At 47.6% G+C, this 18,128-nt stretch overlaps 1 protein-coding gene across 1 annotated transcript in view; it reads right to left on the bottom strand.

Moving 5' to 3' along the window:
* The window catches only part of LOC138304204 (T-box transcription factor TBX6-like), a 42,415-nt gene extending 24,836 nt beyond the window's left edge, over positions 1-17,579 (bottom strand). The window contains exon 1 of the mRNA XM_069244069.1: positions 16,768-17,579. Within this exon, the coding sequence (XP_069100170.1) occupies positions 16,768-16,879 (112 nt within the window). The 5' untranslated portion in view covers positions 16,880-17,579. The remainder of the gene's footprint in view (positions 1-16,767) is intronic.
* Positions 17,580-18,128: the final 549 nt, after the last annotated feature.

Genomic DNA, 18,128 nt, shown 5'->3' with positions numbered 1-18,128 from the left:
CTTAGGAAGAACGCTAGCAACCAGAATGCATTGACTGTTTTTACAGCAAACATGTTTTCTAGGCAATTTCTTAGCATGAACTATGTCCGCATTTAAAAAATTGATGCAAGGACACAATTCGCTCTTAAATATGGATCTGAATTACAGATTTACGTTTCAAGTAATTGCACATATATTTTCTTGAAATTTTGAGCAATTACACAAAGCACATCACACCAATTTCACACACCGTTAGCATTCAGACAAAGGCTTTGGCAGCAACCTGCCCGTGATGACATGAGAAATCTGACAAAAATAAAGCCATTATCTAAATATTCACAAATGAACACCAAAACAACCAGAAGCTCCTCAAAAAGTTAAAGACTGGCTCTCGTCCTTCCTGTACATGGAGTTTTAGACTTAGGCATTGTACCAGAATGTTGTGCTTTAACTTATCGCCCTACAAAAATATATCAGTCAAAGTATTGCCTACCACAATATCTTGAAAGTAACTATATATACATAAGTATAGATTTACAATACTCAGCTCCTCATCTATGTACTTGGATACTATATGTAAACAGGGTACATAACTGAGGAGTTAAGCATAGTAAATATATGCTTACCTGCTATATTTACATTTACAATATTCTCCTAGTACATATTCTGGCCACGAAATGTTATATGATAATATTTTTGTATACGAGTATCCTTGTATTGTTAGGACTTCCTATATGTTGGCATTGAGTACTTTCTCAAAATAAAGGGCCTGAAGCTTTAGAACTATGTCCATCAGCCAAACCACCACTGAGCACCTGGCACTGCAACACCTATACCGCTGTTTTAAGCAGCATGCATTTGGTCACAACAATTAAGCTGTGATATATGGTACAAAATCTTCTATTGCTCCATGTTCTTGGAAAATTGTTTTATAACTGGACACAAGATTAGCAATTATGATCATATATACTGTAAAAGTCTAGATGTGTTTGATACACGAACATCTAGATGTGATGTAGGTTTACACGAAATAGGCATGAAGTAGCCATTTTCTTTGAAAAGTTAAATACATTGTTTTACTATTTTGAAAGCAAACATTGGCAAAACCAATCAATTTGGCATTGACTGACAGCACCTTTAGCTTTAACAGTGCTTGTTTTGTCATGGTTTTTACAAAACATTTTTATGGAGATGCCAGCCCTTTACCAAAAATAGGAAAAAAGCGAAAATATTTTTGGTCTCCAAAAGTAAACATTGCCATAGTAGTTACTGCCACCTAAGTAAAGTACTTGCTGTGTATATGGGATGCTTGTGAAAGAGAAGAGTAGAGTCACTCAGAGTGAACTTAGCCAGTGGCTAAAGTGGACTACTGCCCTAGTGTCCCATGCGGTATACTGTAGTGGGTGGAAGAAAAATGTAAATGACACAACAACAGCCCAAAAGATGAAGATGGGTGGCCGACTGCACTTGCACTTACAATATCTTATTTTAATTGGGACTTTGGTGGGAGCCAGCCCAGGGAGGTCTGTGTTCTGAGGTGCTGGATCTGAGGGTAGGGGGAAAGAAGGGAGGGGCAGAGGGTAAGGCATGGGGTCCAGCTTTGGCACTGGGGGCAGGCATGCCCCAGTGGAGCGACGGGGAGAGACAAGGCAAGTCAGCGGGTGAAGCAGGTGGATTTTGTGGGGGAAGCCAGGCGAAGAGGAATTCTTCTGGTGCAAGCCCCCGGGATAGCTTTATAGTAGGTTGGAGAGGGGATCATATATTAGAAAGACAGTGCAAGAGCCCCAGAGTCAGGTGGGGAGGTAGAGACAGTGGACACTCCGGCGGTTGGGGATTGTACGACGAAACAACGACTTCAAAAACAACTACTGCCTTAACAACGAGGTCGGAACACCGACCTCGTTGCTACTACTAATGATTTTACCACGAATGCCTTAACAACGATATTTCGTTGTAAAGGCATTCCTGATAAAAGCATTAGTAATAGACACCATTCACCCTACATCCCTCACCCCACCCCCCCAACCCCACCCCAAAACCTAAAACCACCTGACCCCCACCCCCTCCCCAAAACCAAAAACGCCCCACCCCAAAACCTAAAACCCCCTGACCCCCACCCCCTCCCCAAAACCAAAAACGCCCCAACCCCACCCCAAAACCTAAAACCCCCTAACCCCCCACCCCCTCCCCAAAACCAAAAACGCCCCACCCCCCCAACCCCACCCCAAAACCTAAAACCCCCTGACCCCCCCACCCCCTCCCCAAAACCAAAAACGCCCAACCCCACCCCAAAACCTAAAACCCCCTGACCCCCACCCCCTCCCCAAAACCAAAAATGCCCCACCCCCCAACCCCACCCCAAAACCTAAAACCCACTGACCCCCCACCCCCTCCCCAAAACCAAAAACGCCCCACCCCACCCCCCAACCCCACCCCAAAACCTAAAACCCCCTAACTCCCACCCCCTCCCCAAAACCAAAAACGCCCCACCCCCCAACCCCACCCCAAAACCTAAAACCCCCTGACCCCCCACCCCCTCCAAAAACGCCCCACCCCCCCAACCCCACCCCAAAACCTAAAACCCCCTGACCCCCCACCCCCTCCCCCGCCCCAAAACCAAAAACACCCCACCCCAAAACCTAAAACCCCCTGACCCCCACCCCCTCCCCAAAACCAAAAATGCCCCACCCCCAACCCCACCCCAAAACCTAAAACCCCTGACCCCCCACCCCCTCCCCAAAACCAAAAACGCCCCACCCCCCCAACCCCACCCCAAAACCTAAAACCCCATAACCACCCACCCCCTCCCCAAAACCAAAAACGCCCCACCCCCCCAACCCCACCCCAAAACCTAAAACCCCCTGACCCCCCACCCCCTCCCCAAAACCAAAAGCGCCCCACCCCCCCAACCCCACCCCAAAACCTAAAACCCCCTGACCCCCCACCCCCTCCCCCGCCCCAAAACCAAAAACACCCCACCCCAAAATCTAAAACCCCCTGACCCCCACCCCCTCCCCAAAACCAAAAATGCCCCACCCCCAACCCCACCCCAAAACCTAAAACCCCTGACCCCCCACCCCCTCCCCAAAACCAAAAACGCCCCACCCCCCAACCCCACCCCAAAACCTAAAACCCCCTGACCCCCCACCCCCTCCCCAAAACCAAAAGCGCCCCACCCCCCAACCCCACCCCAAAACCTAAAACCACCTGACCCCCCACCCACTCCCAAAAACGCCCCACCCCAAAACCTAAAACACCCTGACCCCCCACCCCCTCCCCAAAACCAAAAACGCCCCACCCCCCCAACCCCACCCCAAAACCTAAAACCCCCTGACCCCCCACACCCTCCCCAAAAACGCCCCCCCAACCCCACCCCAAAACCTAAAACCCCCTGACCTCCCACCCCCTCCCCAAAACCAAAAACGCCCCACCCCCAACCCCACCCCAAAACCTAAAACCCCCTGACCCCCCACCCCCTCCCCAAAACCAAAAACGCCCCACCCCCCCAACCCCACCCCAAAACCTAAAACCCTCTAACCCCCCACCCCCTCCCCAAAACCAAAAACGCCCCACCCCCCCAACCCCACCCCAAAACCTAAAACCCCCTAACCCCCCACCCCCTCCCCAAAACCACAAACGCACCACCCCCCCAACCCCACCCCAAAACCTAAAACCCCCTGACCCCCCACCCAAAACCAAAAACGCCCCACCCCCCAACCCCACCCCAAAACCTAAAACCCCCCTCCCCAAAACCTAAACCCACCATTACCTTCGCCAACTCCCTTCTTTGTACCTTAACCACGCATGTTCGTTGTTCAGAACATACGTAGTTAAGGCACAAAAAAACGGAGTCGTGGTTAAAAAAAGCGTTGTTGCGCTTTCGTTAACCACGACTTTCGGGAAAAAAAAGTCGTAAAAAAGGATGTTTCCCGCGGTTGGGAGATGGGTGAAGGGCCATGAATGGAGGGGCAGAGGAGGGGAGAGTAAGGGCGAGACAAGCTTACCGGACCTATGTCGTATTTTACAGTAGCCGGCACATAGTAGCAGGAGCAGTATTGGGAAGACCAGAACTGCTTACGAGCCCTTGTCCGAAGAGAAGGTGGCTGGACCACCGGGGGCCTAGCATCGTTATGCACATGGCAGAGCAGCACCAGTGCGGATGCAGCTTGGGATGGCAGGTTTAAGGCGGCCTCCAGCATCCCAGGTCAGGTACATCCCATATGTTCAGTAGCAGGGAGGGGGAGGGGGCAGGTTAGGGCCGTTCAGTGCACTCCGACGGCAGCTGGACTGCCCAGGCGAGCTTTCAATGCCAGGATGATGAACAGCCTGGCCCTTCTTGGGCTCTGAGTGGTGTCTGTAGTGTTCACACTGTGCTGGATTATGATGTGGTAGAAACAGACAGTTTGGATGAGGGCTGGTGCGTGAGTAGGAAGCACCACAGTTGATGGATGAGACAGAATGGTTGTATAGGGCAGACCGGGGGAGTGCGGGGGGGCATCTGATACTGTTTATCATGTAATTCAGGAGCAAAGCATTCCCGGGCGGGACGACAGTCATGGGGGTGTACACAAGGCCCAGTCACTGGCACGGCGGTAGAGTTACTAACGGCCACCAACCTTGCCACCAGTTAAGAATACACAGGTGAGTAAGAAGGCAATGATTTTGGTGGCAGTCGAGGCCATGGAACAAAGTAGTGAAGGTGCAGCTCGCCTCTGGAAGGGCAAGTATTTGGCAAATGTTGGCCTGGGGACAGACGAAGCAGGACTGGACAGGGCAAGGAAACCGTGGGTTAAGGATGACAGGGTTTCTAAGGAGTGGGACAGTGTGTCAGCAGAAACGGGGTCACAAATGAAAAAAGACGGGGATGGGAAGGAGGACAAAGTCAACGGCATTGCAAGAAAGGAGGTCAAGATTAAGAAGCTTCCATACATGTGAGTGTTGAAGCGCTTAGAGACACATTTGATGTTATTGACAAATGAAAATATATTTGGGGGGGAAGGCAAAATGTTAAAACTACTTAAAAGGGAGATACGATCAAAGGATGGTTCAAAGGAGGAGGAGGTTGAGCTGTCAAAGCATCCCAAAGTGCTGGTTACCATAGAAAATTGGATGGCAGATTTTTTTATTATTTGCCAATGTTTACTGCGAAAAGTACCCAGAGAGGTCAGTGGCATTGCTGAAATACATGGACGTGATTAGAAAGGCACAGTTAAGTTATGGGTGTTACACCTGGATCCAATACGATGAGTTTCAGGCCCAGATGGTGGTGGATCCTCTGGTGCAGTTGGGAGAAATTGAACGCATCTATGGCAACATTCCATAAGCGCTGCTAAATTTGGCAAGATGGTATATACTGCCAGTGGCTTGCCCATAGTTTATCGCAAGTTTTGGGAGCATCCCACTCAAGTGGGGGTGGGTTCTACAGCCAAAGCACATACTACAGGTCTGGGGAGTGGAAGTGCACAAGGAGGACATGCTGCGACTTTAACAAGGGTCTTTGCACAAGCGAATATTGCAGTTTAAGGCATGAATGCTCCAACTGCTCAGGCCAGCATGCCGTTGTCAACTGCTATGGGGGATCTAATAGCACAGGGGGGTCGTGGAGTCAGGGACAGTCCCAACCAGGCAATTTTAGGGCCCAACAAAACAACCCCACCTCCTCCCAAAGTGGGGGAGAGGGTCTCAGAGAACTGGGGAAAAGAGCAGTTAATCTGGATAGGCTCAATTTCTGGCTGGTGCGGTATGACAAGGTTCACGAAACTGCGCTGCTCCGGGAGGGGTTCTCTTGGGTGTTCCGCTTAGGGTACACTGGGCCAATAGGGCAACGTTGGGCGGACAATCTCAGGTCGGCAGGGACACATAGGCAGGTGGTACAGGACAAGTTAAGTAAAGAGGTGAGGGAAGGAGGCATGGCAGGCCTAAAAAAGAGCAATGACAGTTTCGCCTTATTCAGCATTTGTTTTGGCCGGAAGGAAATTCGGTTAATGATTTAATTCCTGATGAGCGAGTATCAGTGACTTATGCATCAGTGGATGTGGCTTTTCAATTGGTGGAGCAGCTTGGAGAGGGTGCTTTGATGGCAAAGAGTGACATTAATTTGGCTTTCTATTTGCTGCTGGTACGCCCTGATGAGTTTGAGGTATTGGGCATTGAATTTGAAGGTGCCTGGTACGTGGATAAAGCGCTGACAATGGGTTGCCCCATATCGTTTGCACTGTTTGAGAGCTTCAGTACATTTTTAAGTGGATATTTAGTGTACGGTCAGGGCATCAGTTGGTGATGTACTATCTAGATGACTTCTTCATGGTGGGTCACCCAAACTCGCTGTGGTGTCAGAGAGCTTTAGAGCAAGTTCAGATTATTATAGGGGACCTAGGGGTCCCTTTGGAACTGAAAAAACTGTGGGCCCCAGTACAACGTGTAATTTTTAGGGATTAAAATGGACTCATTGAGGATGTAGGCCTGCCTGGTGACAAGACAGAGGCAATGTTGAAGTTGTTGAGTGACATGTTGGGAAGGTAGAAGGTGATAGTACGGGACATTCAGGTTTTGTTTGGACACTTGAACTTCACATGCAGAGTGGTGTGGGTGGAACAGATGTTTTACAGGCGACTGGGCTTGGCTTTGATGGGGGACGTTTGCCGCACCGTCGTGTGTGTTTGACAGCAGGGGTGAAGAAGGACCTCAGGATGTGGAGACATCTTTGGAGACCTTTAACGGGGTCCCTTTGAGGGCCTGGGAGGAGACGGAGTGGGATGCACAGATATTTTCTGATGCAGCAGGAGGGATAAGTTTTGGTATCTACTGGAAGGGAAGGTGGTCTGCGCACGAGTGGCCAAAGGACTGGAAAAGGGGAGGTGGGAGTATTGCCTTTCTCTAATTCTTTCTGATGGTGGTGTCACTGTTGCCCTGGGGACAGGAGTTGGCTCACACGAAAGTGCTTTTCAGGCTGAACAACATAGCGGTAGTGCATGTTATTAACCGCCAGTCTGCAAGAGATGGGCAAGTGGCCAAGTTGCTCAGGATATTTGTCCTCTTGTGTCTCAGACATGACATTGCATTTAGGGTGAGGCAGGTGCCTGGCATGGACAATGGCATTGCGGATGCTTTGTCTCGTTCACAGTAGGAGCAGTTCCTTGGGCTGGCCAAGGACGTGGAGCTGACGGAAGTGTTGATGCCCCTAAACTGGTGAGCCATAGGAGGCAAAGGATGCTGCAGCTGGTGACCTACTCATTGGCAGTCTCCATGCGGTGAGCCTACTTTCAAACATGGAGGGAATTTTTACACAGTGGGGCATGTAGGCGTCAGCAGGAATGGGAGAGAGTGGAGGATGTAGTCCAATTTATATTGACCCTTATCGAGAAGGGCTAATCTAGAGTGCTGAAAGCAGGGAAGCTGGCGGGCATTGCCTTTATGGGGAAGCTCCTTTGGGGTTACCCTCTTTCTGCCAGCGAGTTGGGGACCAGGATGCTTGAAGGGTGAGCTAGGGAGGCGGGTCATAAAGGGAGGGTGAGGAAGCCAGTGTCGTTCAAGATATTGGCAGAGTTTGTGCCCAAATTGGGGTTGGTAAGTTTTGATAGTTCGGAAGACTTGCTTTTCAGCACTCTGATGATATGGATGTTTTTCAGGACCTTTAGGGTCTCAGAACTCTTGGGAGGGGAAGGCAGGTGAACTCTTCCATGAGGTGACATCCACTTGGGGGAAGGAACTGTGGAGCTGGTCATGTAAGTCAAAGACTGATCATATTGGGCGTGGGGTAAGCATTCTCTTCCTGCCATACCCAGTAAGGCCCCTTTGCCCCATAGAGTGGGGTAGGTGGTTACTATCTCAGAGGGGTGAGCCATTCGATATAGTCTTCATGCATGAGGACCAGAAATCAGTCACTGCCTTTCAACTATTGTTTATTCTTTTCCGGGCAGTAGCAGTGTTGGGGTTTGATCCTGCAGATTTTGGCACACATTCTTCCCACATTGGCTTAGCTACAGAGGCAGGGCTGGGGCAAGGAGTGCATAATGAAGGCAGGGGGAGGGTTTCTGATTGTATGCAAAGCTGTGTGCGCAAGGATGAAGATGAGGTGTTGTATGTTGTTTGGTGATTTTATTTGTTTTTTGTTCTTTACATGTTCGGTTGCAGGTCCAGAATACCCAGTGCTGTCGATTCGGTTGGTGGGGCACTCCTTCATCAAATGGGCAAGCAGACAAGCACAGAAAGGATGGCATGGGGGCAATCTGGGTTTAAATTCGGCTGCCTTTAGCCTGCGATGACACGGGAAAAGGGGTATGAGGTGGTCTGAATTGTTACCAGATTTGAATGGTTGGATGGTGAGGAGGCGGTGTCCTGATCTGCTGTTGATTCACTTGGCGAAAAATGATCTTGTAGCAAGAAAGGGTCTCCAGTTGATGATGGCCATGAAAAACGATCTTTGGGATATCCTGCAGTTCTGGTCAGGTTGCCATGTGATTTGGACTGAATTTGTTCTGTGTCAGGTGTGGTGGGGAGCGCAGAGACCTGGGGCTATTGAAAGGGCGAGAAAGAAGATTACCAAGGCGATGAAAAGCTTTGCTAGGGAAAAGGGATCACGGTTTTGGAGCATACGTACCTTCGCTTACTGGATGAGGCGTTCTTTAGGGGAGATGGCGTCCATCTGTCCTTTATGGGCATGGAGCTATATCTGTTGCATACTAAGGATTGTTTGCATAGCTTGTTTGGAGTGTGACATTAGAGGGGTCAAGTGTTGGTGGGGAGGCAGAAAAAGGCCCAGTTGACTTTATTTGCAGAGTTTTAGGCTTTAAAGAAGCAGCCCAGATAAAAGGAGCAGGGTAGATTGGCCTGCGCCTGGACAACCCAGGTTGTTCAAAGTTCAACTTGAAGTTAGGATAGTTACAGTTATATTTATTGGCAGGTGAGAGGAGTTGTAAGTCAGCAACCACGCAGTTAATAAGAAGTTCAGGCAGTGGGGTGAAGGGTAGGGGAGGGGTAGCAGTAGAGGTATATGATTGTACAGTGAGGTTATTTGTTTTGTGAAGGCAAAGGCCCAGGATATGTTATTGTTAGGTGCACCTGTCTTCAATAAAATGTCCTTTTTCACACAGCACAGTGTCAGTCTCGTTTGCCCCACCCCTTCCCCAATATATATTTTTTTGTTTCGGAATGTATCCTAACATTCCTTCAATTTAGGAGTAGGCTGGTAATTCAAGTCTTTTTTTCATTTGTGATCTCAGAAAACATATCTGTATCTTTGACCTTAGTGCACAGCCTGCACTGGGAACTGAGCATAGTGACCTGCCTCAAGTGTCCACCGATTTTGGTCTGTTACCATTTTACTTGTCTACTTCCTCTTTGTCATAAGAGTTATTTCAGGCACCACAATTTTAAACCACTTTGTTTTTAATGACATTATTCATCACCTACATAATGTTGATTTAATGTGCGGTCATGAATGTGTTGTTCACCAAAAAAAGGATTTGAGAGGATTTTAGGTTTGGAATCGGAACAATATTACTTATTCACCTTAATTTTTTTTGAGAATTTTGACATTTTTTATGAGAGTGATAATAATGTTAGTGATTTAAAGTGTAACTCTAAACGTATTTAGCTTTGTAGTAATAGTCTTACTGAAGCGCAGACCCCCAATCACCAATAACAAAGCCTGAGCTCATCCTTGGGTCATAACCCTGATGCCATGCCCTTATGGCTGCAGCATGTGGCCCGCAGCTCACGGGATGGGCTGGACATGCACTGTACTCTGAGCGTGGCCGATGATCACGTCCTTAGTCCGTTCCCCCACAAAAATACCTGCCAGGCGTGGCCAAAGTCTGGGCGCAGAGTAAAGCTGTGCCCAGTGTTGCTTTTGACCAGATCCTGACAAGTGAACCCCACCTCAGTATCTCCTGTGCACGAACTCACAAACACCCTTCACGTGGGTACTGGGTGCAGAGTGGGGAAGGTCATGAGGACCCGCTTGAGGCTTTAACTCTCAAGAGCCATGGCCCATACCCAGACTCCATAATGGTAATAAATAGCACGTGTGTGTGTGTGTATTAGTTAAAAAAGCAAAGACAAAAACAGTTTTAGTTTACTGAGCTAACTATATCTTGCGTCCCACCATGCACTGCTTATGCCTTCACAAATTACATCACTCATGACATTTTAAATGATATCACTGACATGACTGATAATATAGTCATAAACAGCATCAAGTTACTGTTTGAGCACCTGTGGGTCCAATGTATGGAACTCAAGTAATTACTAGAGGCAAGCGTGGTTGTGCATGGTGGAAGTTATATTATGCACCATTTCAAAATCACTAAAGTTTAAGGTGCGAGTGTTACGTCATGTTAAACAAAAGAAAGGGTGAGTGCACTTGATATGGGTTGCAGTTGTGTTTCAAGGAAGCTTGTGGCTTCATGCCACAGCCTGTTCCAATAATGTGTGAGAAAGGTCAAAGCTTCTGTTGACAACAGATTATCCACCAGTGATTACTGGGAAAGTGCCCATTTTAAATATTTGTAGTATATTGCTATAGACAAATTATATGTGGCACTGACATTTATAAATTGTGCGTTTTAATTTCCAGACTTCGCTGAAGATTTTGTGGCATTTCAGATTATTGAATAATATAGAATGTAGTGATGTCCCACTTAGGGATAGTTTACTTCACACTGGTGTTATAAACATGGCTTAATTGTTGTGTCCGTCTCAGGAATGTGTGCAATGTATTTAACCAAACTATGGAGTGTTGTCGACAGGGCCTGGCAAAAGGGGTTTATCCAATGCCAAATACATATCTCTTAAATCTGCTACAGCTGTAACATCCTGAATTAAACACACAAAAAGGTGATGGGAGAAATGGTTGCAATAAGTCTGACCACTGGCAATTGCTGGGATAGCATTCTAACCCATTGTTCTTTTGCCCACCATGCCACCTTAGTTCAGATCCAGCCATATGAAAATCAGTTCTGACCCTCCTCCAAAGGGAACAGTACCGCCGGGTACCAGGCCAGGACCTCCCTGAACCAGAACATCAGCAACCCAAGACAGTTTTTCCCCTGATTAGGGATGCTCAGTCGGATGTAGCTCAGTTGCCATGGCACAGTGAGCACATTTTGTGTGTTTGCATGTTGAATTACTTCAAGTCCACAAACCCTATAGGACATTGTAAAAATGGCTGGATGATGGCATAAGTGATGTCATCAATGATGTAATTTGAGATGTCATCAGTGATGTACTAAGTGAGGTGATAAGCAGTGCAATGCAGGGGTGCAAGTTATAATTAAGTCATTGAACTATAACTGGTGAATATCAATGTTTTATTTGTTTTTAAATGTTAACTTTTATGTTATTTTAACATTAAGTAAAACGTGACTTTGACCTTTGTGTGTCTTTCAATGAATTTCTGGATATTCTAAATTTAAGGCACGCTCTTATTACTTCACCTTGTTATAACGCCAACACTCAATAATTCCCAGCCCACATTTTTTTTTTATTGCTACTTTTTTACTCTTGAGGTACTGGTACTCAGGCTTCACCTCCATGGTACCATAGTAACATACAAGCTTCCCCCAGTGAAGCATGCATGCTACTGCTGTACCATGGGCGGATGCTTAAATGGGGGTTCCCGTGGTAGGGCTATGCTGAATCCAACAAGAATGACACAGTACCTGCGGCACACTTGTTTCTCATTTTGGGCCCAGGAGAGTCCCTCTGGTCCCGTCTCTCACCCCGCAAGTTCTAGGGGTTCGGGGTATCCCTACCCTGCCACCTCATAATATTTGTAATGGTTTTTTTTCAGGACAGGTGGACCTGAGACCTGTAATGTCCTTTCCATTTGTGGCTGACAAATCAGATTGCACAGTACCACAGGACTGAGGTACTGAAAGGGCATTGAGGAGAAAGCCTCCCTTGGACAATCAGAGAGCCCTATTATTTTAATTTACAGTACCATGGGATTCCCACAGGACTAACAGTCTAGATATACCTAACTTTTTAACTCCTTCATGACGACCCCACACACCTCTTTAAACGTACATTTCTAAAAAAACAAAGCACAGATTTACACCAAATAAGTTGAGAAATCAATGTTTGAGACACCCCCTTTTTCTTGCCCCTCCTGACAGATTACCCAGAAAACATCTAGGAAAGAGCTGAAGTGGATGAACGTTTTTTGGAAAGTTTTGTTAAGATACATCAAATGGCACAAAAATTATTAGCAAAACAAAAACACTCTTTATATGTAAACTTTAACCTAATTATGACTATACCGTGGCATTCTTTATTGTACAATTTATGACCTCACATTTGACAGTGCATGATGTTACATCACAAATTGCATCACTTTTAACATCATCGATGAGATCATTGAAGTTGCTCAGTCCATGGGTTAAAACTTTCATAGGCCATACCTAAAAATATGAGCTAAGCTATAAAATCTTCGACCAAGGTTCAAAGTATTTGTACAAATGACATTAAAGAATCCTGTTCCAAACATGAGTACTTCGTCCATGAATGGTAATCATTCTGAGTAGTCATTATTTTGTTCAATTCACTATTGAATATGCAATTTAGCTGTATACGTTTTATTATAAAGTACCATTGGCTATTGATATTGCAAAAACTGTAATGGTTTTAACTACCATGAATCAAGGTGTGGCTGGCATGGCTACCAATCATCCTGAATAATTCTTGTCAAGTACACCATGCACATTCCTTACGGATTTTTTCTTAAATGAGGAGCCTGCGAAAAATATACATTTTACTAGTAACCTAATATAGTCCAACAGTGCCATCTTGGGGTTGTAGTAAAGATATCAAAGTACTCAGCCCTCGGGTTTGTATTTTATTTTGTTGTGTTTTGGTTGTTGACACTTATACAGCTCACTGTCATCCTCATTGTCGTGGTCTCTGAGCGCTAATCTCCATCTCGACAAGAGACGAGTTTAAAAGCATTGGGAGAGTGTTTGTCAGCTGACTAGCTCTTGGAGGTAATGGGGAGTTTTTTCATGCAGGTCTTTTAAAAAACAGAGTTTGTCTTGTAGTAAACACAGAACCCCATATTTTTTTGTAATTTTAGAAAAGAATATCTATACATTTTGCTAATAAAAACAGCTGTCCCTGGACGACAATGGGGTCCTTGAGATGCGTCAGATGAAATGTGAAAGGAGGGGTGAAGTTGAGAGAGGTGGGAGAGAACTGAAGAAGAAACATGCCTTCTCGCCAGGGGCCCTGCTACCAGAAACAAATAGGTGCGTGTGCCCTTGCTGAGTCAGAAAATCTGAAAACTGCTTAGAGGTAATGTAAGAGCATTACCTCCAGAGTTCTAGAGTGATGTCTTTTAATGGGGACATTTAAAAAATGTTTGTATTAGATAGAGTTTGGTCGCTAGTTGGTAAAATGGACATTTTGAAAGCACTTGTTTTTATTTTAAGCAGTAAGTGGCAGATTTCACAGAAAGAGGCGCGCATCAGTCCTAAATCGCCACTTTTCTTGTATTCCCATTGCCCCCCCCCCCCCCCATGACACCATGGTTGCGCTGTATTTATAATATGGTGCACCAGGGCGGTCGATAGCACAATAGCATAAAACTTTCTGACTATTGTGCTGCTTTGCTGTGCAGTAAAGCACGGGGAGGCCCATAGCTTACTATGACGCCTGCCTTGTTGTTGTTGTAAATTTCACTGCACCATTTTTTTGGGCCTCCCTGTGTGGGAATGCCCCCCCTTGCATACATTATGCCTGGCACACCTCCTTAACACCACATTAGCATTAAAAAAATTGTTAAAGACTATTTTGTTCTTTTTAGCCAAGTCTCTGACACCTACCACGTTCACTGGTAACTCCCCCACTGCCCTCAAGATCACAGTCCCAATACAATTTATGCATTAAAACAGATGGTTAATTGGCATTTGTGTAGCGCAATCTACCATTAGCGTGGCATCACAGCGCCTATTGGTAGTTCTAGACATGATGTTTTCAAACATGTCCGCTTAAAGTCGGAATAATGTACTTGAAGGGGTAGTGGTGTGGACATTAGGTTGTTGCTAGGTGTAATCCCCTAAATGTGACACGAGGTAATCTTAGTAAACAAAAAAATCTTAGTACATTAACGCTACAAGGTAAATAATAGCGGACTGCCTCTTGTTGCTATCTCGGGACCTCTGCAGCAAGTGCGTTCACCCACTCAGCTATTTTACTGACGTGTAATAAGCTCGAGAGCCGCAGTTTTCGTGCAGCTGTCAGCAGGGAGTGCATTCACCCACTCTGCTACCTCAGCGAGATTCGAACAAATGAGCTGCAGGTTACACTCTGGTCTTTTTGCCCTATGTCCTACTTAAGAACAGATGTAACCCCTGCCCCCAGATAATATTCCGATCTTCCCTGCAATTTTTGGTCGGATACTATAAAAACCGGCCTAAACACGTCAGTGGGTTTATTGTGGATAATCGGAAATGTAACCCTCTGGCACGTTTTATATAATCCGAAATAAGCGCTATATTTCGGTGGAGGGTACAGGTATTATGAGGCCTGAACGTGTACTCGCTTTAACGCTTTTTGTTGCTTTTTGTGCTTCCGGAGTCCCTGAGGGCATGAAAAGCAGAGTACGAGTGTGCCTCAGGCCCGAGTGACCCGGCTCTGCCCTTCCGCCTCAGTCCTGACTTAGAGTCATCTCTAAGCGCACCTGGGGCCTTCACCTAACCCCCGACCAGCTCCGGCGTTGCGCTAACTCCATACACGGTGGGATCTGCTAGTTCAGCTCAAGCCGGATCCAGGCTCGGCTCTTTCACTGCACCTCGACCCCGGCTCGTTCGTTTCACTCAACCCCGACTCCGGAGTCGGATCGTCCATTGCCCTCAACCGTGCTTTGTGGGCGCGCCTCCCCTGCTCACATACAGACAGTTCTGCCACTGCGGTTCGGCCGTCGCCCGAACTTGGCTCGCTCAGTGCGGTCCAGGCACAAGCTCAGCCGCGAGCCGGGCTCAGCTCTGCCAACGCACCTCAAGCCTGCTCCCACCTCAGCTCTGGAGCGCTCTCTCGTTCTGCTGCAGCTCCCCACAGGGCCCCAGACGCGGCACTTTCAGTGTGTAACGACAGTCATTAGACTCGGCTCTGCCAGTGCATCTCAATCCCGGCCCACCTGCGGCTCGCTGCCGCTGGTGCCCCTAAAGGCAATGGAAGCATGCCAACAGCACGCTTGACATAGCCCCCCAGAAGTGTCCTGCGCCCGGGGTCCAGGGGCGCGCGAAAGTGGCAAAATGGCGATATGTTGGCGCTCATACAACTCTGATTTTAGGTAAAAGTACATCAACTACACAAGTTTTCGCTCATCACGCGCCGATAGGGTGGCAAAGATAGCAGCGATGCGCTCGTTGCATTCGCAGCCTTCTTTTCCTCTGAGGTCGGTATATCGAAATGCTATAAATTGTGCGTGTGTGATAAAAAGCGCTGTATATGTAAAAAAGAAAAAAAAAACTTTAGTCTGCTTTGCCATGCCAACTCAACCCTGCCTAGTCGGCACCCTGCTATTCTAGTACACATTGTGCTCCCAGTGGGTGGTGGCCCCAGACTGCACCCCCGTCCCCTCCGCTCTGCAATGTCCTAACACCCTTCAGGCCTCACACTCACCCTCTAACCAAACCATTTGCTGGCGTAGTCTCCATGTGCCCCTTCTTAACTCAATTTGAGGCGGGGGGTGGGGGTTTACAGAGCAGTTCATACTGTCATAATTTTCTCCCAAACTAAAGTTTAATTCAGGGTAAACTAGTGTGCAAACTGGTCACAGACTATTTTTTTTAAACACAAGCATTTTCTTCACTTTACTGATAGAACTCAGTTTGAGGCAAAACACTTTGCTCCATTTGCTTTTACATAAGTAATAGGGACAGGGCGAAGCCCGTTTGCTCGTTATTTTTTTTTTTAAAACGCGGTTAGTGTTCCTCTGTGGCACAATTGACAGGCCTACACGTAAAATGATGAGTACGTTTCGTAATACTTTCCTATTCATTTTCTTCATTATTTTTTTCCTAGTCCAAACATATTTCTGAAATATCGACTCGAGAAACAATTTCCTCCCCCTGCTATCACACAAGAAGCTAAAAATTGCAAACCTGAATTGCTTGCCCTGTAAGCAATTACACCCTTTCTAGGCCACTGCGCGGGGCCCTACTGAACACCAAACTTAGCATCAGAGGCGTTAGTGCCCTGTGCCATGGTGGAATGCCTCCTATGCCCTCGGGCATACCCCTCTGACTAGGTGCCGTAAAGGGCCCCGTGAGATTTGATTGCTAAGAATATCCCTTATTCGCGGCCTAGGTACTTGAAGCGTGTGCCACCATGCATGACAATGTCCCCTGTGCCACATCTCGACTCTGATCCCAAAGCGGTGCTCCCTATTTCCCTGGGCAGGACCCCTTGGTATGGTTGGAGTTTTATGTGTCCATTTAAGCAGGACACTATATATATATATATATATATATATATATATATATATATATATATATATATATATATATACACACACACACACACACATCTTTTGCAAAACATAGTATATTAGTCGTCTAGGTCCGATTGAAGTAAGAAAAAGACTACAAATGCCAGAACCCACCCTATTGTAAAAGGAAAGTCCAGGGCTGGGCACCCGTGGCCTGCTGCCAGGTGTCAGTCTTAGAGAAGGGCGCTCCTTTAAGGCAGCCCCAAGGTTCTTCTCACTGGAAAGGAGCGGATGCATTTTATTTATGGGGAGGTGTCCCTCTGTTTTGTGCCCCTTTTCCGTCCCAGAATCCCCAAACTTACCTGGATATCGAAAGGCCTCGTGGTGCCCAGGGGCATAGGCCGATGCCATGGTGTGAGGGGTCCTGATGCCATATGAGGGCCCATAGTGCGAGAAGACATCCGGATGGTACATGATAGCTCTGCTCTCGCGAGAGGGTCCAGGTTTCAAGGGGCCACAGACTGCTGCTGTGTAGCGCCCAACGCGGGCCTAGGGCACAATCAGTTTTTTCTCCGCGACCTTTTATGTAGGGTCAGACTGCCAGTACAAAGGGTTCAGAAAGACCCAGTGTTTTTGCCCCAAAATGCCCGAACTTCAGCTGGGTTGAGGGAGTCGCCGTTCCTGAAGATTCCGTTTAATATTGACCGAGGGCCCAGGTGAGGTGTGAGAGAACCATGACGTCAGTGGGTCAGAGGACACACTCTGTTGCTTCGGATAAAATCCAGTTTATTGAAGTCCGGGTGGCAGTGAAGATTGGGTGCACAGGCTAGAGACGATGCGGGCCCCCTCCGAGGATCAGAGGGCACACGGTGTTGCTTCAGGGGCTGCTGGTGTAATTATGACTGAGGATCAACGGAGGCCAAGTTCACTGGTCGCTGGTACTCCCAGAGAGCCTGGGCCAGTAAAGGGCACTGGGCTGCTCCCGGGGATCAGACTGCTGCTTGGGAGTTCGTGAGGGCGCAAGCTGCCACTTCCCAGGCTCCTGGAGGCCGAGGGCGCAGACTGCCACTTCCGAAGCTCCTGGAGGCCGAGGACACAGTCCGCTACTTTGAACAAGGAGGACTTTTGCTCCAGATGTGACGGCACGGACTGCTGCTTGTCGAGGGCCTGGGGATGCTACAGAGGGGGACCAGTGACCTGGGTCTTATTTATAACCCTTCACGCCCCCCTTTGACGCAGACCCCCCCGAGTGTTCACACCTGGGCAGACAGGGGAGGGGCCAGGGTGCTTTGACACATTACCACTGAATTAACCCTCATTGAAGGCCGATTTATGGCTCCAGAGATGCCCTGTGATGGCTGGAGAGAAAGAGAGGGCGAAGAGGGCAGGCTCTGAGGAAGGAAGGAGATGTGAGTGGCGTTGGAGGAGGATGGTAGCGAGGATGGGGTGATATAGGGAAGGGGGGGGGGGGAGACGGGTAAAGAGACAACAGAGAAAGACAGACCTGATTGCATGATTGTTTTGTTTCTCCAAACTCGATGAAGCGCTTTGACGCCCTTTATCCGAGTATGGTTCACACCACACCAAGAACGAAATAAATTCAAAAATCCTAACTAGGAGGGATTGAAGAAAGAAGAGCCGCGAGGGAGATAGTGTCAGGAAGGGAAAAAAGACGAGAGTCAGATCCAATGAAAAAGACATCAGACGGCAGTATGTGGGGAGA

This window comes from Pleurodeles waltl, chromosome 7 (assembly GCF_031143425.1).
Source record: "Pleurodeles waltl isolate 20211129_DDA chromosome 7, aPleWal1.hap1.20221129, whole genome shotgun sequence".
In the NCBI taxonomy this organism is placed as follows: domain Eukaryota; kingdom Metazoa; phylum Chordata; class Amphibia; order Caudata; family Salamandridae; genus Pleurodeles; species Pleurodeles waltl.
This window is presented reverse-complemented; position numbering and strand designations above follow the sequence as displayed.